Source organism: Aspergillus heteromorphus, assembly GCF_003184545.1.
Source record: "Aspergillus heteromorphus CBS 117.55 chromosome Unknown BO70scaffold_3, whole genome shotgun sequence".
In the NCBI taxonomy this organism is placed as follows: Eukaryota; Fungi; Ascomycota; class Eurotiomycetes; order Eurotiales; family Aspergillaceae; genus Aspergillus; species Aspergillus heteromorphus.
The window spans coordinates 246,838-272,598 of NW_020290408.1; the positions used below are offsets into that span (position 1 = coordinate 246,838).

Here is a 25,761-nt window from a genome sequence, read left to right on the forward strand (position 1 = left end):
CCCTCCAAAGCCCAATCCAATACCTTCCGAGGTCCTCTCCGCTTCCCTATTCCGAGAAACCCAATCACAGTCCCTCCCTACTCCCCCACCCGGACCCTCGGAAAGTATCGGCAAAAAGTCCGAGACTGGCGCAGCCACCGTTTTAAGGCTCTCCCTCACTTCCCGAGGTCCATCCACTATCCACCACCATCCATACATACATCACCGCCACAACAAGTTGAACAATTCCCCGCCTGGTTGCTTTTTCTCCTCTTTCGGTGTATACAACACCTTCTCTCACTACACACACACCCACACACACACACACACATTTCACAAACATATACGTATACATATAGAGAGAATACAATGCCCCGCATCCACCCCCTCCCCGCATCGGCGCGGACTCCCCTCCTAAGGCGAGGCTACTCTCTAGCTCTACCAGTACCGCTTCCCCGACACCAGCACCAGCAGCACCGATTTTCCACCTCATCAAGGAGACAGGACTATGCGGATACACTTCCGAATTTGAAGATTGGCGCGCATACACGGGTTTTGTTCCAGGGGTTTACGGGTGAGATTCATTCCTTGTTTGATACATGTCTATATACATGTCTACATGAATGCATACATACTGACACTGATTATAGGGAGACAGGTGCGTACAGTGGAATTGAGACAAGTCCAGTAGCGAAGCAAGGCCATTGATCTAACGTGACAGGCCACCGCCAACGTCCAAGAGTCTTTGGCGTGGGGGACGAAGATCGTCGGCGGCGTGAAGCCCGGCGTCGAGGGCGAGCATTTGGGCCTTCCTGTGTTTCCGTCTGTTCGGGCGGTATGACCCATCTACTCAATTTCTGTCTACGATTGAGATTAATGTTGATGCTGATGCCGGTGCTGATGTGAATGCAGGCCCACGAGAAAGCCAAACCAGACGCCTCAGCCATCTACGTCCCGGGCAACCAAACCGCGCAGGCCATCGAAGAGGCCATCGAGGCAGAGATACCCCTCGTTGTGGCCGTCGCGGAACATGTTCCCATTCATGATATTCTTCGCGTATGCGTTTCCAACCTCACCCAAGCCTAGCTACCTTGAATGAAATCATGACTGGAGTTACTAACAGACTCCAGATCCACTCCATGCTGAAATCACAATCAAAGACCCGTCTTGTCGGAGCCAACTGCCCCGGAATCATCTCCGCGATCGGAAAATGCCGCATCGGGTTCCAGCCCCTCCCCTGTTTCTCGCCGGGCTCGATCGGCATCGTCGCCAAGTCGGGGACGCTGAGTTACGAGACGGTGGCGTCGACGACGCGGGCGGGACTGGGACAGTCGCTGTGTATCAGTATGGGAGGGGATGTTCTGGCGGGGACGAACTTCGTGGACGGGCTGAGGATCTTCGAGGAGGATCCGGATACGGAGGGGATTATCCTGGTGGGTGAGATCGGGGGCACGGCGGAGATGGAGGCCGCGGAGTGGATTACCGAGTATCGCAAGAGGGAGGCGAATCCTAAGTATGTCTGTCTGCAATGTGCATTGGGGAGTGGTGCTGACTGAGTGGATGATAGACCGATCATGGCGCTGGTTGGGGGCCTGCATGCGCCGCCAGGGAGGGTCATGGGCCATGCGGGCGCTTGGACGGCGCCCGGGGAGCCGGATGCTAAAGCTAAGTATAATGCCCTGGAGCGTGCGGGGGCGGTGATGGTGAGCCATCCGGAGAAGTTTGGAGAGGGGATGAAGACCCTTCTGGGCAGGGAGGGGCGTAGTGGCACGAAGGTGGGTTCTGGTCTACAGTATGGAACGTGGAGTGTTCTGGCTAATGGGTGCATGCAGTCTATCCACGGCGCAGGCCAGCGGAGAGGCCTGCATACGGTGAGGCGTGTTGATCCTACTCGGAAGGGGAATGTCTCTCACCAGACCCGGGGTCTCTACGTCAAGCCCTTCCAGGCCCTGGATATGCTCAGAGAAAAGTCCATCCGGGTCAACGAGGCTGCGACCTCGGACTCGGACTTCTTCCTGTCCCTCACCGTCGACAGAGCCGCACTGTCGCCATGTATCCTTGCATCTGCATCCGCTGGCTTCGAGTCTGCGCAGACGGGCCGGTTCCCGTTTGCATATGCAGGCACGGATTTCAGCAGCGCACACCCACTCGTTGCAGCTGTCGCCGCTCACCTGCAGCTCCCTGCAACCGCACACGAGAGCCTAGCAGAGTTGGTGCAAGGGCTATGGCGGATCTTCACCGAAAAAGAAGCATATCTCCTAGAGGTACGAGCCAACGCGACAGCCGCACTTGAAGTACGAGAAGCCCGGTTCGGATTCGACGACGCCGCTTTCCGGAGCTCTGGCCGACAGGAAGCGGTGCAGCGACTGAGAAATCCGGCGGAGGAGGTCGCAGAGGAAGTCGAGGCCGAAAAAGACGGCATCGTCTACGTCAAGTAAGTCCCTTAAGTCCCCTACCCTAGCACAGTGAGGCTGATGTTAACTGAAACAGACTAGAAGGCGAAGGAACCATCGGAACCCTAGGTAAGAAGCAAGCCCTCCCCCCGTCTCCCACTGACATCATCCCGCTGACCCAGCAGTCAACGGGGCGGGCCTGGCAATGAACACGGTGGACGCGCTGACCCTCCACGGCGGACACTGCGCCAACTTCCTGGATACGGGCGGCAAGGCGACGTCGGAGACAGTCAAGTCGTCGTTCCGGATCATCACGTCGGACCGGCGAGTGAAGGCGATCTTCGTGAACATCTTCGGGGGCTTGACCCGGTGCGATATGATCGCGGAAGGGATCATCCTGGCGTTTCGGGATCTGGCAATGAGCGTACCGGTGGTGGTGCGACTGCGAGGGACGAACGAGGAGAGGGGACAGGAAATGGTGAGTACACCCTGGAGCCTTCCATCAGGCAATGACACACACACTAGACAAGCTGGAGCTTGGGGGAAGGGGGGTGCTAACGTCGCGGATAGATCGCGGAGAGTGGGCTGCCGCTGGAGGCGTTTGACAGCTTCGAGGCGGCGGCGAAACGGGTGATTGAGTTGGGGGAGAGATCTATCTGAGTCTAAGATTTACTTACAGTCGCAGTCGCATAAAAGCCATTGGCACATAGAACAAGTAGTTAGTGGAACGGAAGTACGTACGTACGTACAGCAGTAGTACGCAGGGGTTGGGGTTTTGCAGCACGCAACCATGGACCGGGCGGGAGTACGTGGAAAGGTGGCGGCAAATGAAATGTGCCCCGCGATCGGCGCCCCGCTGTTTCACCCTTTTCATCCATCGCTTCGGTGACTGACTACTTGTACGGAGTACTTCTGCCCTCTTCTTCATCCCGATCCTGATCCTTGATCCTATCCTCCTCCTCCATCCTCTCCTCAACTCTCACTCCCCACTCTCCACCTCCCACATCCCACACACACACACCCTCAAAATGGCCACGTACGTCCCCCCCCTCCCCCCCAACCACTACCCTCCCCCCAGAAACCCCTCAAACTAACCCCCCTTCTCCTTTCAACAGCAACATCACCTACCACGCCAGCGCACTCACACGCAACGAGCGCACCACCCTGCGCTCCCAACGCGGCCTCACAATCTGGCTGACCGGACTATCCGCATCCGGCAAGTCCACCGTGGCCGTGGAACTCGAGCACCAACTGCTGCACGACCGGGGCGTGCACGCCTACCGGCTGGACGGCGACAACATCCGGTTCGGGCTGAACAAGGACCTGGGATTCAGCGAGATCGACCGTAACGAGAACATCCGGCGGATTGCGGAGGTGGCGAAGCTGTTCGCGGACAGCGCGTCGATCGCCATCACGTCGTTCATCTCGCCGTACCGCAAGGACCGCGACACGGCGCGCGCGCTGCACGAGGTGCCCACGCCGGGCGAGGAGACCGGGCTGCCGTTCGTCGAGGTCTACGTTGATGTGCCGGTTGAGGTGGCCGAGCAGCGCGATCCCAAGGGGCTCTACAAGAAGGCCCGCGAGGGGATCATTAAGGAGTTTACCGGCATCAGTGCCCCGTATGAGGCGCCGGAGAAGCCCGAGGTGCATATTAAGAATCATGAGGTGCCGGTTCAGGAGGCGGTGAGGCAGATTATTGCTTATTTGGATGAGCAGGGTTATTTGCCTCCTGCTCCTGCTAAGAAGGAGTAAATTTTTTTTTTTTTTTTTTTGCTTTGTTTTTTTTGGGGGGGGGGTTATAGACGATATTACTACTACTACTACTACTAGATAGAATTCGATGTGTTGTACATATTTCTCTTCTTTGGGAAGGGCGTGGTTTAGGTTAGGGTGATGGTTTAGTAGATGGTTTAGTAGATGGTGGTGGTAATGAGCTGAGCTCTATGTACGTACGCTAGAACATATCAACAGGAACCATAACCAAGTCTCAGTCACAGTCAGCAACACAATAAAAAGTAACAACACCAGTAATCAACATCAGTTGAACTCGAACTCGTAATACACGTAGGCCGTATACTCCGCGGGCCCCTCGCCGTGCATCTCGCCCGGGTCGTCGCGCTTGACCCGCCCCTTCTTGTCGCGCCCGAAGGCGTTGCCCGCCAGGTAAGAGTACTTCTCGTCCAGGTTGTGCTTCGCCTTGTCGGCCTGCTTGGAGCCGGGGGTCTGCTTTTGTTAGACTTGTCATCGGGCAGGAGATTGGGCAGAAGGATATGAGGAAGGGGATTGACAAGGGTTGGGAAGTATTGGGAAGAATAATTTGGGGGGATAACGCACCCGGATCAACGTGCACACAAAGTCCAACGGCAGCCCATACCGCAGCACAGTCTCGACAAACACGCGCAGCACGTATACATGGATCCAGACCATGACGGCCTCGCTCCAGGCGGTCCGGCCCAGCCGCAGCGTCTCGCCCCAGAGCTTGCGCTCGTCGCCGCCCACGCGCTCGAACTCCTTGCGCTCCTCCTCCTTGCCCCCGGCCACGTACTTGAAGTCGCGCGGGATCCACTTATTCTCGCGGCACTTGTGCACGAACTCGACGCTGTGCTTCTTGAACGTCGTGACGGCGTACAGCGTGAAGTCGTCGTCCGAGGCCACCAGCGACGCCGACCGCGGCACCACCATGGGCGCGACGGTCTCGTACAGCTTCAGGAACTCCTTGACCTGCTGGGCGGGCACGGCCACGAGGTGCGTCTCGATGTACTCGGAGTCTTGGACGAGGGTGCGAGGGTCGACGACGGAGGCGAGGGATTTGGTCGAGAGATTGCCACTGATACGTCAACCTTCCTTGTCTACAATTCAGAAGAGTAAGCCAAGACACTTACGTCTGCTTCCGTTGCAGCGTCGCCAACGTATTCTTAACCTGGTTGTACTGGGTATATTTCGTGCGGATGTCGTTATCGATACTCGCTGCCTCCTGTTCACCGTTAGCATTTCCCCTCTAGACCCAACCAACCCCAATCAAAAAAGAACAACAAACCCACCTTCTGCAACAGATCAATCAACTCCCCCAACGGCTTATCCGCGCGATACTTGACCTTATTCCACGAAAACGTCCGTAGATACTGATCCACCGGTTCTGCCCCCGTCAACCGTTAACCCAGCCCCTCAAATCCCCAAACCACCCCTCGGAATTCAGATAAGATATAACACATACTATCATTAACCGCCTTCATCTTCGAGATCTGCCCCTCATCGCCCTCCAGGATATTCTTCAACGCCTCCCCCACCTTGACGACCACACCCTGGCACGAGGCCTCGAGCTTGGCCAGCTCGTCGGCCTGCTGCACCAGGGCATCGAGCGTGCCGATCTTGAATTCGGGGACGGGGAACGGCGCGGCGGACCCGTTCTCGGGCGAGATGGTCGCGGAGATGGCGTCGAGGGCGTCGTCGCGGTGGTGGGACGGCGTGATGGATGTCGGGAGCGACACGAGGAGGTATTTGGTTTTGGACATCGTGGCGCGATTGGGGCGAGTTTTGGAGGGGCGGGTTGGGTTTAAAGGGGGGATAGACGCATGGAGTGTGGCACCGCCGGATTGAAGATGAGGAGGAAGGGAGGGAGGGGAGGAGAGATGTGCGGGGTGTTGGAGAGGAGGGGGGGGGGGGAGATGAGGTTGGAGCTGGAGCTGGTGCGGAGGAGACGAGGAGGATCGAGGCGGTCGGCGGAGTGGGAGGGACCAGGCGGAGTGTCATCATCGGGCTTCTCGCGTCGGCGGACTAACTATAACTTAAGTACTCCCTCCACTTTCTACACCCTCAACTCATCCACAATTTATGATCGCTAACTGGCACTGGCACTGGCACGTATTATCCATCATCTCGGCCGAATTTCACGTGAACCAACCCTCGCTAACCTAGTCATAATACACAGTACTATCTAGCACGTGGAATCAATGACCCCGTGGGATTGAAATCAGAAGCCTTTCGATAGGTAGCTAGATAGGTAGATTGGATAGGTATGATGTGTGCAGCGCAAGCTACAACAGCAAGGTATCCGGAAAGACCAACCTAGTAGGCACTATCCCATCTGTATGTATGCACAACGTCTCCTCAGTCCTGCATGTAAATAGACATAGTATATGCCAAACCCGAAAAATCGCAAATCGAGTAAGGCAGTATTTAGCTACCTGAATCTTATTCTCGATCAAAATGCCCCAGAAATACAAAGTACTGGGTAATGAACGGAGGAAGCCCACTGCTCACTACTCACTGACCCACCTCGGCATGGGCGATTATCACCGACTGACAGTGGTTGAACAGACTTCGAATGGAACTCAAGTCTCAAAAAGTCCCCTTCCATCGAAACCATAACTACCTGACGACGCCTAAGGTAAGGTAGCCAGACACGTCCTACTTACATACACCCCTCTGTCGCATGCTGACTCAGAACAAGCACACTTGTAGAGAGAAAAGTAAGAGCATCATACACAAGAAAATAGGAAAATGATAGTATAATAAAAGTAAAGCTCAATTCAATTCTTGCCATCATGATCAAGATGCGCCGATGGTATATATCCTGTAGTCGTAGTCGTTCGTAGTAAGTAAGTAGGGGTATCTTGTAGGGCCTGTCCATCCCATCCGTCCGTCCAGTAAATCCAACGCCAATCCAAATCCAAATCCAAATCCGGAGCCCAAATACCCAGCCAGCCATATCCAAACCACCAGGGTTAGTAGGAAAGAGGTGAAAAATGAAAGCAAAAAGAAAAGGAAAAGAAAAGAAAAGAAAAGAAAAGAAAGAAAAGACACGCCAAACACAAAAAAAAAAAACACAGAAAACGCCACACAAAACACGCAAAACACACGACACGCATAACACACACAACACACACATAACACACAACACACGTAACACACACACACAACACACACCACACACAATACACAACACGGTACAACCATATACATCACGTATAACGGGTTCACGATGTTCATAGGAGAGAAAATTCATCTAATCTAATGCGGAGGCGGCGTTTCTAATCCGCCTCGCAGCCTACGCGGTATATGTAAGGAAATCACACTGCACACAACTTTTGAACGAGAAAAACACCAGCCAATGCTGAAAAGGAAACACGGAAGAAATCACGTCAAACATGATCGCGAGGTCGCCATCCAGAGAGCTGTGAGGAAAACACACAGATATCCGTCAAGTTCCCTCAATTTGTTTCGTACACATCGTCACAACTCCCGATATGACCTAAGGTGCCAGGATCAAGGCAAGCAGGGCCATACGGCAGTAGAGACCGTACCTCATCTGTGGGTCAAACGTCAGTATGCTGTGTAGGCAAGGGGAAGGGGGGACACTAACCTGGCGGAAGTAGGCCGCCCGCTGGTCGAAGTCAACCTCCTCCGAGATCTCCGCGTTGCGGGGCAGAGGGTGCATCACAACCATGTGGGTCTTGGCGTGCTTCAGGAGAGCGTTGTCGATGACGAAGCTGTTCTTCAGACGCTCGTACTGCTGCAGGTCGGCGAACCGCTCCTTCTGCACACGGGTCGAGTACAGCACGTCGGACCGGGCAACGATCTCGGGAGTCAGCTCCTCGGATTCCACGACAAGCTGGCCGGAGGCGATGATCTGCTGGCGGACCTCCTCGGGAAGAGAGAGATCCTTGGGCGCGACCAGCTGCACGCGGACGTCGTAGAACTGGAGCAGCTTGATCAGCGAGTGCACGGTGCGGCCGTAGCGCAGGTCACCGGTGAAGGTGATCGTCAGGCCAGTGACGGTTCCAAGCTCCTCACGGATGGTGAAGAGGTCGAGGAACGCCTGAGTGGGGTGCTCGACGCTGCCGTTGCCACCGTTGAGGATCGGGACCGGAGAGAACTTGGCGGCGGTCTCGGCACTGCTGGGGTCGGGGTGACGCAGAACAACGGCATCTCCGTAGCATCCCAGGGTGCGGATGGTGTCCTGGAGGGTCTCGCCCTTCTTCGTCGACGAGTGCTCCGTGGAGATTGCGATGGTGCGTCCACCCAGGCGCTGCATGGCAGCATCGAAAGAAGCCGAGGTTCTGGTGGAGGGCTCGTAGAAGAGAGTGCACAGCACACGACCCTTGAGGACGTCGAGCACACCCTGGCGCTGCACGCCGAGACGCATCTCCTGGGCCACAGAGAACAGCAGGTGCAGATCCGCGCGAGTGAACTGGTTCACGGAGAGCACGTGCTTCTGTCTGAAAGGCGACCGGGAGAGCATGTCAAGCAGAGGAGAGGACTGCTGAGGAACGGGGGTGTACAAGGGAGGTCCAAGCTCACCCACGGCAGGAGCAGCGGTCTGGTCACCAAGCTTGCGGGCGGGACGCAGAGGGGTTCCGGAGATGGAGAGTCTTCTATCCAGGGAGCTCTCGGGGCGGGCGCGGACCAGGGGAGACATGGCCTTCACGGAGGGGGAGGCGGGCACGATGCGGTGTCCGGACATGTCGAATCCCTTGGCAGCATCAGCAGTGAGGGCACCGTCAAGGCAAGAGGTCTTTCCCTGGAAGGTGACGCGCTGCACAGAGCCTCTGACGTTCTTGCCGCTGAACGGAGACCAAGCGTTGGTGCTCTGGTACAGGTAAGGACGATCGACCTCGATTTCGACGGAGCTGTCGGCCTGGTCATGCAGCTCGAAGATCTTCTTGGGGTTCTCGTAGAGACGGGCAATGATGTCCTCGACGGTCAAGCGACCCTCCGACACCGCAGTGAACAGCAGTGGCAAGGACTCAGCGATACCGACCACGGGAGTAGCCTTCTCACCAGCCAGCTGGTAGGGGATGCTACCGATGGAGAAGACATCGATGGTCTTCAGGTGCTCCCAAAGGGCCTGCTGGTCCTCGACCGAGGGCAAAGAGCTACACTCGGGGAAGTCATCCTTGGAAAGGAACAGGCTGAAGATGGAAACATCGCAGGTGACCTTGAGACCCTTCTCCTTGCTGAGAGCGATGAGGTTGATGTCCTCCTTGGAAGTGACGCTCATAACGTGGATGTTGCGGCTGTGGAGGCTGGCCAAGAGGAGCACGGAGGCCAGATCAGTGGACTTGGCGTCGGTGATGATGGGCTTGCTGGAGGGCCAAGAAGCAAAGTGGCTGGTGACAGCGGCAACCTTGCTGATGTTGCCAGACAGGTGGTTGAAGGGAATGAAGAGCGAGCCAACATCTCCGGTCAGCTGTCCGATCTGGTCGGCGTTGGTAGCGGTCGCCACAACAGAGAAGTTGAAGTCACAGAAAGAGGCCTTCTGGGCATTCTGCTGGGCAATCTTCAGGGCACGGGTGTCCGTGACAGAGCCCTCAACACCAACAGGCATCACACGCACCATGCTGAAACCGGCGGCGATGGAAGCCTTGCTCATAAGCTCGAAGTCGTTGGATCCAGGAGTCATCAGGTTGGGGACGAACGCAGCCACGTTGATCAATCCGGGAAGGATGATGGTGCGGTGGCTGGTCTGGTAGTCAATGGTCTGCACGTTGAGAGCAAAGTGACGGGCAATGGCTTCGATCAAGATCTTGGCGTTCTTGACGTTGGTGACCAGAGGAGTCTGGTAGTCGACGGCCATACGACGAGTGCGGTAACCCTTACTCATGTAGTTGGCAGGACGGCGGAACCGGTTGTTAGACGGCAGGTTGATGTACAGATCAATGAGGTTGTTCGCCAAGTGCTGAGTGAGAGAGTACTCAGACTTGATGTCCTCCTCCTCGCCGGGAAGAATTTCAAGGAACTTGACGGGGATGCCGTTCTCCTTCAAGAAGTCCGCAGTACCAGCGGTGGCGAAGAGGTTGAACCCGATCTGGTGAAGCTTGCGGATCGAGGGCAGCATCTCCATCTTCTCCTTGTAGGAACCAATCGAGAAGAGTACGTTGCGCTTGGGAAGGCGGAATCCGGTGGAGATGAGGGCCTTGAGGTAGGCCTCGTACTTGTCACGACCGAAAGAAGCAACTTCTCCGGTGGAGGCCATCTCGACACCCAGCACGGGATCGGCGCCGGAAAGACGGGAGAAGGAGAACTGGGGCACCTTCACACCGACATAGTCCTTGGGGATGGAGACGGGAGGGTACTCGGCGAAGGGAGCTCCGATCATAGCCTTGGTCGCCATCTCAATGAGATCGACACCCATGACCTTGGAAACGAAGGGGAAAGACCGAGAAGCTCTGACGTTACATTCAATGACCTTGATATCATTGTCCTTGGCGATGAACTGAATGTTGTAAGGTCCAGTAACGTTCAGGGCGTTTCCGATCTTCCGGGTAGCCTCCTCAATGCGGCGGACAGTCTCGGGGTCCAAGTCCTGGGGGGGCAGGATCAGGGTAGCATCACCGGAGTGGACACCAGCGTTCTCCACGTGCTCGGAGATGAAGTGACCAACCATGACACCGTTGCGGGCAACGGCATCCATCTCAATTTCCTTGGCATTCTCAATGTACTTGGTGATAACCACAGGGTGCTCCCTCGAAACATCGGCAGCCTGGTTGAGGTAGCTGGCAAGGTCATGCTCGGAGTAGACAGTGTTCATGGCAGCTCCAGACAGCACGTAAGAGGGACGGACAAGCACAGGGTAGCCGACCTTGTCACAGAAGCTGGTCGCCTCCTCAATGCTCGTAAGCTCCTTCCAGGCAGGCTGGTCCACGCCGATACGGTCAAGCATGCGGGAGAACTTGTAACGGTTCTCGGCTCCATCGATCATCTCAGGGGAGGTACCGAGGATGTTAACGTTCAGGCGGTGGAGGGGCAGAGCGATGTTATTGGGGGTCTGACCACCCATGGAGATGACAACACCGCTGGAAGATTCCAACTGGTAGATGTCGAGAACAGTTTCCAGGTTGATGTTCTCGAAGTACAAGCGGTCAGCCTCATCGTAATCGGTACTGACAGTCTCCGGGTTGTAGTTGACCATGACAGTCTTGTGGCCCTGTTCGCGGAGGGTGCGGATAGTACGCACGGAACACCAATCGAACTCAACAGAAGAACCGATACGGTAAACACCAGAACCAAGGACCATAATACCATTGTCATCAAAGGTAACGTCGTGCTCCGAGGCATTGTAGGTCAGGTACAGGTAGTTGGTGAACGAAGGGAATTCAGCAGCAACTGTATCGATCTGCTTGACAATAGGGATGATGCCAGATTCAACACGCAGGCGTCTGACAGCAAGTTCGTTGGAGCTGAGGAACTTGGCAAGCTGGCGATCCGAGAAACCAAGCTGCTTAGCCTGGCGAAGGATGGGCCGTGGCACGGTGGTCGCGTTGAAGGAGGTCATAAGCTTGCTGAAATCGCTGAGACCCTTCAGTCTGCTCAGGAACCACTTGTCGATCTGGGTGAGCTTCCAGATGTCATCAACGGTGTAGCCGGCAGCCATGGCGTTGGCGATGGCGAACAGACGCTGGTCAGAAGGAGTCTGCAGTTCACCCTTGATGGACATGAGGGCGTTGGTCTCGTTGAAACCGAGGTTGTGGAAGTCAACCGAGCGAATAGCCTTCTGGATGGCTTCTTCGAACGTCCGTCCAATGCTCATGACTTCACCGACACTCTTCATGGAAGATCCGAGCTGGGTAGAGACACGAGTGAACTTCTTGAGATCCCAACGGGGAATCTTCACAACGCAGTAGTCCAGGGAAGGTTCGAAGCAGGCGCAAGTGACCTTGGTGACCGAGTTCTTGATCTCGTTCAACGGGATACCCAGACCAAGCTTGGCAGCAATGAAGGCAAGGGGGTAACCGGTGGCCTTCGAGGCAAGCGCAGAAGATCTAGACAGACGGGCGTTGACTTCGATAATGCAGTACTCCTTGGAGAAGGGGTTCAGCGCATACTGAATGTTACATTCACCAACAACACCGAGATGGCGGATAACATTAACAGCAGTTGTGCGCAGCATGTTGTAGTCTTCGTCAGAAAGTGTCTGGGAAGGAGCCACGACAATGGAATCACCAGTGTGGATACCGAGAGGGTCGAAATTCTCCATATTACAGACAGTGATGCAGTTGTCTCTGGCATCACGAACGACCTCATATTCGATTTCCTTCCAGCCCTTCATCGACTTTTCGATCAAAACCTGGGGACTGGCGGCGAAAGCCTTGAGACACAGCTCCTTCAACTCATCCATGTTGTCTGCGAATCCACTACCCAGACCTCCAAGGGCATAGGCAGCGCGGACAATGACGGGGAAGCCGATGTCTTCGACGACCCGGAGGGCCTCCTCCAAGCTGGACGCAGATGCCGAGTTGGCACACTTCTCGTTGATCGACTCCATGCTGCGAGCGAACAACTCACGGTCCTCGGTGGTGATAATGGTATCAATGGGAGTACCGAGAACCTTGACACCAAGGGCCTCGAACTCATCCTTGAGCTGAATACCGACCTGGAGCGCAGTCTGACCACCGAAGGTGACGTAAATGGCATCGGGGCGTTCGTGCTTGATCACCTTGCGCACGAAATCGGCGTTCACCGGGAGGAAGTAAACCTTGTCAGCCAGACCCTTGGAGGTTTGAATCGTGGCAATGTTGGGGTTGATCAGGATGGTGTAGATGCCTTCCTCCTTCAGTGCCTTGATGGCTTGACTTCCGGAGTAATCAAATTCACCGGCCTGTCCAATGCTGAGACCGCCGGAACCCAGGATCAGAACCTTCTTCACGGACACACGGGGAGCAAGCTTCGCGTTCTCCTCCTTTTGACCACCGGGGAAAGCCACAGCCTTGCTGAGAGCCTCCGGGGAGGCGATGGTATCCTGGATGGTGTTGATGAACACGTCGAAGAGGTACTCAGTGTCTCTGGGACCCGGAGTGCTCTCGGGGTGGAACTGGACACTGAAGTAGGGCTTGCTGACGTGACGGATACCCTCGTTACTACCGTCATTGGCATTGACGAAGAGCTCCTCCCAGCCTTCGGGAAGGGTACCAGCGTCCACGGCATAACCGTGATTCTGCGATGTGATGTGGCACTTTCCAGTGACCATGCTGGTGCAAGGAATGTTGTGACCACGGTTACCGAACTTCATCTTTGATGTCTGGGCACCGACGGAGCGGGCGATCAGCTGGTGACCCAAGCAGATACCGAACACCGGGGTCCTGCCCTCCTTCATGGTCTTCGCCAAGTTGTTGACGGTGGTAGACATCATAGCCGGGTCACCGGGACCGTTCGAGACGAACAGACCATCGTAGTCTTTTCCAGCAAGGGTGGGGAAGTCATAGTCCCAGGGCACGACCAGGACCTCGACGCCACGGGCGAGCAAACAGCGCAGCTGGTTGAACTTCAATCCCACGTCCAAGCAAAGAACACGGACTGGGCGGCCGGAGGGGTGTTTGAGGGCAACATTTTCGGGGGGAGAGTAAAGCTTCGGTTCCTTGATGGAGACTGGCGATCTGTTAGCGACTTGTCTTCCCGAACAAGATATAGACTACTCACCCTCAGCCACAAGGTTCTTCTTGTTGGGGTCAACCCATTCGGTCTGTTCAAAGAAAGGCCTCCAGCTATCCTTCTCCGTCGGGATGACGGTGGATTCACTGATAGTCTCCGACTTCTGGAGTAGCAGACGTCCCAGCATGCTACCCTTCTCACGGATGCGCTTCGTGAGAGCACGAGTGTCCACGCCGTGCACGGCGGGGACGTCGTGTTCCTTCAGCCACTGTCCAAGGGAGGACTCAGCCAGGAAGTGAGAGTACTCTTCTCCGGCATAAGTGGCCACAACAAGAGCGGTGATGTGAATCTGGGTAGATTCGAAGTACTTGGGCAGATCCTTCAGCAGCTCGTCCATGGTCTCCCGGGAGGGGACACCGTAGTTGCCGACCAAGGGGAAGGTGACGACGAGGATTTGGCCCCGGTATGAGGGATCCGTCACGGACTCTGGGTATCCCACCATGCCGGTCTGGAAGACCAATTCACCCGCCACACTCTTCTCAGCACCAAAGCTGTAACCTTGATAGACGGTGCCGTCTTCAAGCTCGAGGGAGGTCATCCGCCCGTTGCTGCCGCGGAAGGGAAAGCAGGCGGGGGGGATGACGGCACCATTGTGAGCCTCCATCGGAGGAAGCGGTTGCAATTCCTTGTTGATCTGGTTATAGGCGACAGCGCCTCCAGCCTGGGGGCTGGAAGGGAGGGAGACCTCCTCGTGACCGGCAGATTGCGGCATTGCGGTGGTGACTGTGGGGGTGGGTGGGAGGGGAAAAGGTCCTCTCGGGGACTGTATGACAGGGGTGTTCACTCTACCGTAGCATCAGCAGCCTCCAAGACCCTTTTGTGAGAGATGCAAGAGGGAGGGAGAGAGGAATGTGATTCTGCTGCTTCTGCACAGGGAGGAGGAATATAGGAGAAGGGAGGAGGAGCAGAATTCTCAGAGATAAAATTTTGTGTACGGCGGGCTGATGGAGCTCTCTCATTGGACTGTCCGCTTGACCGATCCGGGGATCATGGGCGATTCTGCTTCCCGTCACCGCCCGCAGGAAAAATTTTCGCGACGGTTTGGGGGGGTTTCGGCTTCCCATTGCTAATTTTGGAGTCTAAGCGTTCTGTCTTGGCCGGAGTCCGGCAGGGTTCCCATCCTCTCTCCTCTCTTCTCCAGACAAAACCCCCCTCTCTCCGGTGTGCGATGCAGCCATGAGTCAATGGCTCCCGTGGAGAGGCACCCCGGACATCCCAACCACTACATAGGATTACATACTTATTACCTAGTGTTTGTCGCCTTTGCCCCTTCTTTCTGTTGCATACCGTGTACTGTGTAGAGAAAGAGGTCGAATTTACAATTTGTGTGGTGTGTGCGACACTGTGTGTGAGTGGTGCATGAGGTCATTGGTGAGCTCCTCTCTCTTTTCAGTTCAATTTGTTGGAGGGGCAGCCAGAATCTGCCGACTGGCTTCGTCTCCGTGGCCAGCGATTGGCTGGCAGGGGGGCGTTCGCCACACGGATCGACCGCGCTTGCAGCCGTGCCACTGCAGGCGGTCAGCGCCCCTTTAGCCCTCCTTAGCCTTTCTTAGTCTTTCTTAGCGCTGGCCGGTTTTTCTTCTCTGCCTTGGATCGGGTCTGGATCCGGTGCTGGCAAGCTCTCTCCAATGGGATCCGAGACTCGCCATATCGCCGATGGAGGCTCGAGGCCAACCCGTTATCGGACAAGTCGGCGTAGATACTTTTTTAAGGGCAGGTGATGACTCCGAGGGTACAGCGGTGGTGCTAACAAGTAACTTTATCGGAGCGTGGGCTTCTGTGTGGTAGGCAGATATCCCACCTCACTCTTGGAGTCGTCGGCAGCTTTGAGCCTGAGGGCCCCAAAATGCCTCATCACTCATCAGACTGACTGTGTAACCCACGACGAACAGCACTGGCAAGCAAGGACAGCTCCTCCTGAGCAGGTCAGGTAGCTGTCGTTTGGAATGTGGCAAGCAGATCGATATCAGCTGCACCTGCTTACCTGATCGAGTAATAATAACTAAAGTACCCCGGGAGTACTAACGGAAATCATAGTATGGTGCTATGACAGGAGAAGAATAAATACGCGGCGAGTTGACGGAGGATTTGCGCAGACTTTCTTGCCTCCTTCTAGCCTGGTTCTTTGCTCGTGGTCACCACGGTTCCCCCCGTAAAACCCGTGGTACCCATGATCTGATATGCGATCCTGTTTTATGTTCCGTCGAGGCTTCAGCTGCAGGTCATGGAATCTGCAAGCCTGCAAGGACCATAGCCCCTCCCCCTTCCCCCAATCCTGCCGCGGTGGACGCGATGTTGCCCGGGTGGGTGCGGCCCCAGGTACTCCTGGGTAGTGAGTGGTACTTTGGAGGTATACCGAGCCACTGTTATTAATTAGCCCCCCCATTGCCTCCAGCTATCTACGTAATGATCTTGCGATTCGCGTCAGTGCTCGCCTGAACCAGACCCTTTTACTTATCTTGCGCTAGCCCGCAGCCCAGGCTCTCCAGCAAATCTCGCGATGGCCCGTTGCCCGGCGATCCTCCCCTCCACTACTACTGCACTGCTGCACTGCACTGCAGGCGCATGTGAGCTGCGTTAATTTCACCGGCAAATCGTTTCAACGGCCTGGTAGCTCTCCCTCCCTGCTTATCTCGGGAATCACGCGAACCGTCCGCTAACTGCCCCATGGCTTCCTCTTAAGCAGTCTATCCTCCCGCCCTCCGAGCGACGCGTTGTTCCTGCTTCTCCGTTGCACGACCCGACATGCGCTGAGCGCTCCCACGACATGCTGGCCTCACTCCTTCGTCCGAAGAAGCGCCGGGTCTACGCGGAGCGTTCGCCATTCTCGTCGCCGTACACCACTCGCGACTCGCCATGGCCCTTTTTTCGGGACAACGGCCGACAAGAAGGTCCCGACGCGGGTTATGAAGAGATTAATATACATAATGGTGACATTGAGGGGGCGGACACAGCATCCGGGGAGGACGATGCTGATGAAGAAGACGATGGTCCTATTGAGTCCACTCCTTTACTTCCCATCTTCTCTTCCTCACACCTGGGTACGGCGTTCCTGGTCTCGACTGCAGGCCTCAAAAACGATGCATCCTGACTGACCTGGACCCCTCCTCATGACCAGACACCCTTCCGGTTTACGACATTACCCATGCCATACGCCCCCTGATTGTTGCGCGCTGCGAAACCACCCTTACTTGGGACCAATTGCGGTCGCCTCAGATCTCCCAGTTCCTGGTCAAGCCGATCCAGCAGAAAATACGCGCGTTGCACTTTTCTCGAGCCACGTTGTATGCGCTGATAACGAACTGCCTACAATTCACAAAGGAGGTCCATCTGAACCCGGGAAACAGCGGCGTGAGCCAGACCAGAGCGATGGTCAGCGAGCTTCTTGCCATTAAGCTGCTGAGAGAGTACTCCACGCGAGAATTGATCGACGCTCTGTCCTATGAGTTCTATCCCCTGAACGGCCAAACCCCGTCGGCGACTGCAACCTCCGCCCCTGGCTGGTATCCTGCACCAGGAAGCAGGCGGCCGGGCATCGCTCGTGTTTCCTGCCTCGAGGTGGCCATCCGCGCCCAGGCGAAACGGTTCTTGTCACATCCCCTCGTGGTACAGCAGCTGGAAGCAATCTGGGCCGGGACAATCGTCTTCCATTCCGCAGCGGACAATCTTCATCGCTCGCCGGCGCAAATTGCTCGCAGTGGGAGACCATTATACGGCACAGTCCCTGATCCCGGTGCCTCTGATGTGTCACCTCATCAGATACAGACCAATGTTTCTGGGCTTCGGCGTTCAGTCACCATTTACGATCCAAGAGATGCCTCCTTGTTCAAGCTTTCCCGGCTACGAGTGCCTCGATACAGACAATTCCTGTCGACTTTGTCATTTGCGGTTCTGCTGGGGCTGTTTCTGGCTGTTTTGCAACAACGTCGCCTTGAGATCACTCCACTAGAACTTGTGTTTTGGTTTTGGAGCGCTGGTTTCATGCTTGATGAGATCGTCGGCTTCAACGAACAGGGGTTTAGTTTGTATCTCATGAGCTTCTGGAATATCTTCGACCTCGGGATCTTGTTTCTCCTCTTCTGCTATTATTGTATGAGACTTTATGGCGCCGTCATGCCCTATACTCGCAACCATATCATTGCCGACCAAGCATATGACATTTTGGCCGCGAATGCAGTTCTCCTCTTTCCACGACTTTTCTCTGTCCTTGACCACTACCGCTACTTTTCCCAGCTGCTTATCGCGTTCCGGATCATGGCTTCCGATCTCATTGCGGTGTTCGTGTTGATCATCATTGCTTGCAGCGGTTTCTTCGTCGCATTCACGCTGGCCTTTGGCAACGGCGAAGATCATTCCCCGGGGGCGGTTGCATATGCCTTGTTCCAGATGCTGATGGGATTTACCCCGACTGCATGGACACTTTGGAATGACTACAATATATTGGGGAAGATCATCCTGACGGTCTTCCTCTTCATTTGTCATTTCGTTGTTGTCACCATTCTCATCACGGTCCTTACCAATTCCTTCATGAGTATTGTGCAGAACGCCAACCAGGAACATCAGTTTCTTTTCGCCGTGAATACAATCTCCATGGTTAAATCCGATGCTCTCTTTTCCTACATTGCCCCTTTCAACATTCTTGCATGGCTGATTGCTCCACTGCGCTACTTCATGTCCTTCAGAGAATTTGTTCGGATCAACCGCACCACTATCAAGGCTACTCACCTTCCGATCCTGTTTACCATCTGTTTCTACGAAAAGATGATCTTGAGCTCCGGGGTCATCGAATCTACCGATCTCATAGAATCGAGTCGATCTGAATCGGGAGGCCGCTTCCGGACTCGTCCCAGATTCAGGTTCGGCTCACACGCTGCTCGCTTTGTACGAGAGCCATCGGTGGCAACATTTCAGAAGGATCGTGCCCTGGACGAGGTGTTTCGCCAGCCTTTCCATGAGGGAACAACTAGGCCCACAGCAAGGCTCAATCGACAAGAGAGTCACAATGTGGTCAACAAGTGGATGCAAACTATGGGCTCGGGAGTCAACCCTCCTGATGAGCAGGACTCAGATGAGGTTGATCGCTTGGAGAGAATGCCGAGAGGTCGGTCTGGGCTTCACCGGAGACTGACTAGGAGCTTGCGCGATTTCACAGAATCGAACCGTTCTGCCACCTCCAACCCGGAGTATGTCCAGCACGTTGCCTCTTCTCCCGCGACGCCCCGTGATGGCAGGGGCTTCTTAACTCCCGCTAGAACAAGACAGCTTTCGCGACATACGGGCATGGAGGGCGACGACGAGCTTACGAGCGATGACAACGCAGAATGGGCTGGAGAACAGGCCTTGGATCCAGGACAGTCCGAGAGCGATACTCCGAAGATCGTAAAGCGCAGTCCTATCAACACGCCTCCCAAATTCTTCAGCTCCCGGCCGTCAACTGCACGACTCAAGTCCCGCAAGGCTAGTCCCATTCGGCGGATCAAGTACCACACGCGGAACTACTCGAGCGCCACCATGCTATACAACCCCGTCGCTTCGGAAAGCCATGATGAAGAAGACAAGGCGTCGTCAAGACCTGTCAGGTCAAGAGCGGAGACTCCTGGCCGTGCCGGCGATGCCATGGTCTCGACCTCTGCCGATCAATGGACCCTGCGAAGACACAGCACGGATGGGGGCAGGCTTCGAACCGTGACGATGCCCCGATCCGACCCCATGTCTGTGCCCGATCTGGGCGGTTTCTCGGTGCACGACTCACACTTCCGAAGACGCCTACAAGAGACCATTCTAGACGGCTTGGGCTCAGACCTGGGAGACAACAAGGCAATTGCCAACGGCTTCTTGGGCGGCGTCCCCTCCAGTCTGACCACTCAAATGGCTTACGCGACAGGCAACATCAGACGACCTGACAGCCCTGGTGGTAACCAGGATATGCTCAGCAAGCTTGTCCTGGCCCGGATGAACAACATCGAGGAAGGCTTCCGTGAGGTGATCAAAGAAGTCAAAGACCTCCGACGCGGAGGCACCAGCCGCAGCCAAAGCCGGCCTGACGAACAGCGCAACGCACCGCGAGAGAAAAAGAAGCGCCGCGCTGAGAAGAAGGAATCGCGAAAAAGCAGAGCAAGCAGCGACGGTCAATGGTCATCTGACGAATCGCGCGGAGGGACCGGACCCAGGGACGAGGCGAGATAAAGCCCATGTTGGTTGGGGAGGACGCTTATGAGCGATGAATAATGCTGCATTTGAACGCTTGTGTATTTTCTCTGTTGTTTCTGTGTTGTAGAATCTTTGGGTTGGCTGTCTCAAGACCTTTTTTTTTTTTTCAACAATGTTGCAGATTTGGGATTGTTTGCAATATCGTGATACCCTGATGTTACTTACTTACTTCTTTCTCTCTTTTTTTTGTCTCGATGGTGTGAAAAGCAAAGTATGCGGTTGGACCCAGTCCTAGATCGGCTTTTCCAGTGTCAGCATAGTTAGCGTTCCTTCATGAATCCTTCGCCTGATTTCTAATTCCACGACGCTCCGCAACTACATACTCTCTCCAGTGACCTATACTGTAGCAGATTTGCCAAAGTAAGCTCACTGGAGAGAGGGTTTGCCCGTATTACGACATTGCCCTCCGGTTGCGAAGGACCAATGAGACTCATCGTGTCATTGTTTGTTTGGTTGTTGCCCGACTTATCAAGATGTGAAGCTATCCTGCTGCTCTACTTCACTTGGCCGGGCCAGCCACCTGTAGGCAGCCGCCTTCGCCAAACGGTCAGGCTGACCGATGACTGAGGCAGTGAGAGTGAAAAGTGAATGGAGGACATTCACTGCCCTCCCATCCCGCAAACATGGCGGCGGCGGTGGGTTTTAAAGTCTTGTCTTGTCGCTTCTCTTCTCCTCTCCTTTCTTCTCCTCGCCTGAAATTCCCCTGGATTTCCCATCATCTTTATCCATACCAGTGAGACTGGTGACAAGTGACCCGCTTTAGATCCTCTGAATCGCCTCATAGCCTCACCGTCGCAGCCTCGCAATGGACGACCCGGCACAGACCACCGCTCCACCCCCGTCCCCCCACCTTCTCATCGCTGCGGCGTTGAGTGACCCAGGCCATGACATCCTTCTTGCCGATAATGCTGACACGCTGGTATACATTGACCCTCCGTCCTTCAAGTCCACCGGGCACTTGCAGCCTGAATCTCCCTCATGCATCCCCCACCGTGTCAACAGCCAGAACCTCTTGAGAACAGAGTCCCTCGACCTCACCAGGCCTTTTGAGGCAAGGAAACTAGCTCCCACGATCAAGCGTCGCGGGCTGGCGGGCGTGCTCCCGAGCGGAATCAGATATGTCGTTGACCTCACTCCTCCCTCGGAAGGTGATGAGGCCGTGACTTTTACCACAGAACTTTCGTGTCCGCTGGGTATCAGGACCTGGGCTCGTTCGAAGGAGCGGTGGGGACTGCCCGAGCACTGCGTCGGTGGGACAGATGAAAATGAGGAGGGTGGCAGTCAATCAGCCCTTCCGGCTGAGTATTCGGGCTCCCGTCATCGAAGGGGTATTGTGGATATACTCAAGGTTTTGCATTATATCAACCCCTGCCTGGATACTCCCTGCAAGATGTGGACGTACTTCGCGTTGGCCAAAGTGCTCGGTATTGCTACACACTCTGAGATCAACGTTCACATCTTGACTTGGGTATACGATCCGGACAATACGAAGTTCATCGAACTGCATCCTGAGGTCGCATATCGCATCGCTTGTGGCATTCAGTGTGAGCGGATGTGCCAAGATGCATTCAGCATCCTTGTCGGGGAGGAGGCTTTGCTCCGTCTGGCCGATGCGGGCAAAGAGCCTAGACTCCAGTGGCCATCTCGGACGATACATGGTCGGCCTCGCGAGCCGTTGGAGGATGGAGATCGCCAGCGGGTGGAATATGCAAGCCATAGCCTTTTGGATCGTGTGATCGACCGGTTCCTCGAGCTTGCGGGCGCTGATATGCTCTGGTTCTCACAAATAACGGCGTATCACAGTATTCAGGCACACACCCACACATGCTATGACTGTGAACATGCGGCAAACCTGGTGAACACCCTGAAACAATACATCAGGGGACACATCTTCACGGTCTTGGCCGTCAACGCAGGTACAGCGGTGACCGGCAAACTGAGCAAGAAAGTCGTTGCCGACGACTCCTATCCGACTCAAGACTTCGTAGACGCCTGCAACAGTATGAGCCTGCCAGAGCGTATAATGACCTACAGCTTTTGGAAAGGCCTCGTGGTGATCGACGACGTCAGCCACCGCTTGTTCAACCCAGGACCAGAGCTCGGAATTCGCACACTGGCCGACGTAGGAAGTCCCTTGGCTTCTTTCCTCGCCCAGGGCTCTGCAGAGATCGGGAATGTCGATTTGTCGGATTTGCTCCTCAGAGCCAACCAGTACAACAGGCACGTGGATCCTATGAGCCCCAGGTTTGGTTTCCGCACGATCGCGATGGAGTGCATTATCGAAGCACGAAGTATGTATAACATCACACATATCTTTTGACGTCATTGGACCGTACAGCTAATACGGGCGTGTTAGGCCCACTGACGTGGCAGCATCTGGCGAGCATCTTCAATCCCCAGGACTTCATTGACCAGGCGCGCTCATACATAGCCGTCGTTGCGGAGCAAATGATACAGGCCATCAGACCGGACGCCAGTTTCTCCATCACGGACACCCTCACTTGCCTCGTGGACAGCGAGATCCAGTTCCTCCCTTTGTGGGCCGGAGGCAACGAGGATGGGACAGGGGGCGTGTACACCGACCAAGGCATGGCTGAACTCGACACATGCGGGTTCTCCATGTTCCAACCGGCAGTACCCACGGGACATACTGTTCCCTCGTCAATATCTTTTCCCGGTGCCGATACTTCCATGTACGAAAGCACCGTCCAAGGCGCCTCGCACAGGGCCACCGCCAGCCATTTGACAGACGTCATGTCCGTAGCCTCTGAAGCTTTCTCTGCCTTTTCTGAAGATCTGTCTGAGCAGGTGGACAACATCGTCCCCTGTGTAGACCAGGATGCTGGAACGTTATCTACTTCATCTGGAAAGCAGCCTGAACAGGCAGATGAGGACGAGTTCTGCGTGAACATGGACTCATCCGCGGACGATGAGCTAGAGGACTATTTCGATACCGATAGCGACGACGATGACGGCGGCACTGCGATGGTGGATTCTTCGGGCGCAATTGATGCTCTCGAGGATGTTGCTGCGGGCCTTGAGCGTATTGATTTGGGGGACGTAGAGGCTGTTTCCGACTAGTCGGTTTGGGGTATCTAGATGGTCCTTACATCTCAATGACTGATGTGGCTCCTGGTTTCTATCATGCTGGTAACTCCACACTTGGGAGTAGAACCGAGGCTAGAAGTCAACTGTTCGCATAGACATCCATAGGATCGAATTACATAGCATAAGTAGTGACATACATACTATATGTAGCGACGCAGGCCACGGCATTCCGGGTTATTGTCACGTGACAGAATCCGGGGGTGGTTGGCGGCGACGTCACGGAGCGGTGATCTTATCTCCAAATCCCTCACCTTCACTCCATCGCTCAGGGCACTGCGTCGGGCGTGACTTGCGGACGCGACTTACTCTCGGAACTAGAGGCCACCTAATTCCACGACCAGACGCCATCAACAACCATGGCCGCCTCCTCCTCGAAGCCCTCGAGCTTCCTGCTCTAGTACGCCCATCCCAATCCCAATCCCAATCCCAAATATCATCACCCTCCCCAACCCCCCAAAACCAAATACAACACATCGACTAACCCACCCCAGCTGCTGCATCGCGCACCGCACCACCATCCTCGCCGAACACTCCGCGCCAGGCACATCCTCGACGGCCGCATCCTCACTCGCCTCCGTGATCCTCCCGAAAATCAGCCACGACCAGCCTCAAAAACTCACCTACACGCACGACCGGCTCTTCGTGCACTACATTGCCGACTCGCCCACCTCGTCCTCCCCCAGCGACCAAAATGAACCCACCTCGCACGCCCCCCTCAGCTACGTCATCGTCGCGACCGCCTCCCAAGGCCGGCGCATTCCCTTCGCCTTCCTCCTCGAGACCAAACGCAAGTTCCTCTCCACCTACAACCCCAACAGCACCGATTTCTCCGCCCTCCCGGCCTATGGCTGCGCCGCGTTCAACACCGACCTGCGCGCGCTGCTGCAGACGTACAACACCGCGCCGCCGGCGGATTCGCTCGCCTCGGCGCGCCGCGAGATTGATAGCGTACGGGATATCATGACGGAGAATATTGAGCGGGTGCTGGAGAGGGGCGAGAGGATCGATTTGCTCGTTGATAAGACGGATCGGTTAGGGGGGTCTGCGCATGATTTTCGCGTCAGGAGTCGCGGGCTCAGGAGGAGGATGTGGTGGAAGAATGTCAAGTTGATGGTGTTGTTGGTGTTTGTTGTCGCGTTCTTGGTGTATTTCTTTGTGGGGTTGGGGTGTGGGTTTCCGGGATGGGGGGCGTGTGTTGGACATAAGGAGTGAGATTTACATCTCTAGGGTGAGGGAGGGGAGAGGGGGTGAATTGTGTTGCAAATGGGGCTGGGGGTTGGGGGTTGGGGGTTTATGGATGCTGATGATGTCTCACGGTGGAAGTGATTTGATTCCGGGTGATTGGGTGGTTGACTGATATCGTTCCATCCTACTATGCGTTTCAGGCAATTGAGCGGGAATGGCTATTTGTATGATATTACGATTACTTGTCTTTTGTCTTGAGCTTTCCAGATGATTTCAATGTGATCATGTTCAGTATTTTCTTCAGTATGGGATTGTCAAGGTATGGAATGGGGAGTATATATTCGGGGTGGGAACGTGGATAACAGCGGCATGAGATTTGGATCATACAGTTGAAGGTGATATACGGGGGAGTATTAATATTGGCGGGTTCAATATCAGCCAAGGAATGGCCAGCAGAAGGAAGATCGATTGGCATTTGGACACCAGGAGTACCTTACGGAGTCCATAAATCCAGAAGTCTACCTCTCTATCATCCGCGGTCTCAAGACCAACCCAGAACACAATAGAGACGGAGTATAGAGTGGATAATCATCCAACCTAGATACCCAGAAAGAACAGACACTACGCATTTACACTCCAGGAAAGATTAAGAGTATGTAAAATCATTATATTGCACCCACCCAGCCAAGGTGAATGCCAGTATGCTAATCCCTACAATGCTAGCAGTATGTACCTCACTATCAAACTCACAGCGTCCTTGCCGAGCAGGGCATCAGTGCGAGTCTGCAAGCGAGGCAGAAGCGACCTCCGAACGTTGTCCGAATATAGCCGCTCCTGCAATTCCTTCTGCGCCAGTCGTATACCTCTTCAACCATAGGGTCCGTCCTAATGGAGGGGATTGATGAGGAGATAAACCTGGCGCGTTTGAGGGGCTACGATTGTTCCGATGAATACTCGGGAGGGATGAGCGAGACTGAGATGTCGCATGGTCGAGTGTCCGTCGAGTGTGGAAGGGTTGCAGTTGCATGTCAACTGAAATGAAGCATTGCGTCCGCCTGTCTGAGTATTGGAAGATAACGAGGTCGTAGGAGGGTACTTTCTCATTTAAGTATCCTGACCACTACCACGTTGTCAACCATCAGAAGGCAAAGTAGACAATCTGCTCATGATGAGAACCGAGTCCTATCACAGACATAGTCGCGTAGAGTCAAAGCAGACAGTAGACTTGCAGTCGTCTTGCAAACCTCAAAGTCTTCAAGATGGGAGGAAAAGGAAATGTCGCTTCGAGGCGGTAAAATAGTCGTGCTGGCTGTGCGTCACATGACTTCCGCTTAGGACCGGCTGTGCCGCTGATTGGCCGGCGCGCGTGCAGCCTTCCAGGGGAGAGGCGCGGCTCACCGCCCGCAAGAACAGGCCGGATCAGCCATGCGCGATAGATAGAAAGATGTGCCCCCCGATG

General features: G+C 55.1%; 7 protein-coding genes across 7 annotated transcripts; 5 read left to right on the forward strand and 2 right to left on the reverse strand.

Moving 5' to 3' along the window:
- Positions 1 to 300: 300 nt before the first annotated feature.
- On the forward strand, positions 301 to 3,020 carry BO70DRAFT_308187 (putative succinyl-CoA synthetase subunit alpha; the record flags this gene model as incomplete). The annotated part of the gene is made up of 10 exons (XM_025540096.1): positions 301 to 553; positions 630 to 637; positions 701 to 814; positions 892 to 1,035; positions 1,110 to 1,492; positions 1,547 to 1,754; positions 1,812 to 2,413; positions 2,470 to 2,501; positions 2,555 to 2,850; positions 2,943 to 3,020. Coding segments are annotated over exons 1-10 (2,070 nt in total), but the record flags the coding sequence as incomplete, so codon positions are not given.
- Positions 3,021 to 3,268: 248 nt separating this feature from the next.
- Positions 3,269 to 4,168, forward strand: BO70DRAFT_329890 (adenylyl-sulfate kinase). The gene is made up of 2 exons (XM_025540799.1): positions 3,269 to 3,408; positions 3,488 to 4,168. The coding sequence occupies exons 1-2, from the start codon at positions 3,401 to 3,403 to the stop codon at positions 4,122 to 4,124; spliced, it is 645 nt and encodes a 214-aa protein (XP_025402632.1). The 5' UTR covers positions 3,269 to 3,400; the 3' UTR covers positions 4,125 to 4,168.
- A 118-nt stretch (positions 4,169 to 4,286) lies between these two features.
- BO70DRAFT_358830 (H(+)-transporting V1 sector ATPase subunit C) lies at positions 4,287 to 6,021 on the reverse strand. The gene is made up of 5 exons (XM_025542386.1): positions 5,587 to 6,021; positions 5,414 to 5,508; positions 5,255 to 5,346; positions 4,707 to 5,199; positions 4,287 to 4,595 (listed from the first exon to the last, which is right to left on the reverse strand). Exons 1-5 carry the CDS (start codon positions 5,882 to 5,884, stop codon positions 4,410 to 4,412), a joined length of 1,164 nt encoding a protein of 387 aa, XP_025402633.1. The 5' UTR covers positions 5,885 to 6,021; the 3' UTR covers positions 4,287 to 4,409.
- A 1,159-nt stretch (positions 6,022 to 7,180) lies between these two features.
- Positions 7,181 to 14,511, reverse strand: BO70DRAFT_329895 (bifunctional carbamoylphosphate synthetase/aspartate transcarbamylase; the record flags this gene model as incomplete). The annotated part of the gene is made up of 3 exons (XM_025540800.1): positions 7,181 to 7,680; positions 7,735 to 13,736; positions 13,788 to 14,511. The coding sequence occupies 3 exons, from the start codon at positions 14,509 to 14,511 to the stop codon at positions 7,624 to 7,626; spliced, it is 6,783 nt and encodes a 2,260-aa protein (XP_025402634.1). The 3' UTR covers positions 7,181 to 7,623.
- Positions 14,512 to 16,377: 1,866 nt separating this feature from the next.
- BO70DRAFT_308198 (ion transporter) lies at positions 16,378 to 20,127 on the forward strand. Its single transcript, XM_025540097.1, has 3 exons — positions 16,378 to 16,409; positions 16,471 to 16,840; positions 16,918 to 20,127. The coding sequence occupies exons 2-3, from the start codon at positions 16,567 to 16,569 to the stop codon at positions 19,983 to 19,985; spliced, it is 3,342 nt and encodes a 1,113-aa protein (XP_025402635.1). The 5' UTR covers positions 16,378 to 16,409; positions 16,471 to 16,566; the 3' UTR covers positions 19,986 to 20,127.
- A 687-nt stretch (positions 20,128 to 20,814) lies between these two features.
- BO70DRAFT_377073 (uncharacterized protein) lies at positions 20,815 to 23,219 on the forward strand (the record flags this gene model as incomplete). Its single annotated transcript, XM_025545166.1, has 2 exons — positions 20,815 to 22,300; positions 22,348 to 23,219. 2 exons carry the CDS (start codon positions 20,815 to 20,817, stop codon positions 23,088 to 23,090), a joined length of 2,229 nt encoding a protein of 742 aa, XP_025402636.1. The 3' UTR covers positions 23,091 to 23,219.
- Positions 23,220 to 23,368: 149 nt separating this feature from the next.
- Positions 23,369 to 24,355, forward strand: BO70DRAFT_358833 (synaptobrevin family protein). Its single transcript, XM_025542387.1, has 2 exons — positions 23,369 to 23,514; positions 23,609 to 24,355. Exons 1-2 carry the CDS (start codon positions 23,474 to 23,476, stop codon positions 24,327 to 24,329), a joined length of 762 nt encoding a protein of 253 aa, XP_025402637.1. The 5' UTR covers positions 23,369 to 23,473; the 3' UTR covers positions 24,330 to 24,355.
- The last annotated feature ends 1,406 nt before the right edge of the window (positions 24,356 to 25,761 follow it).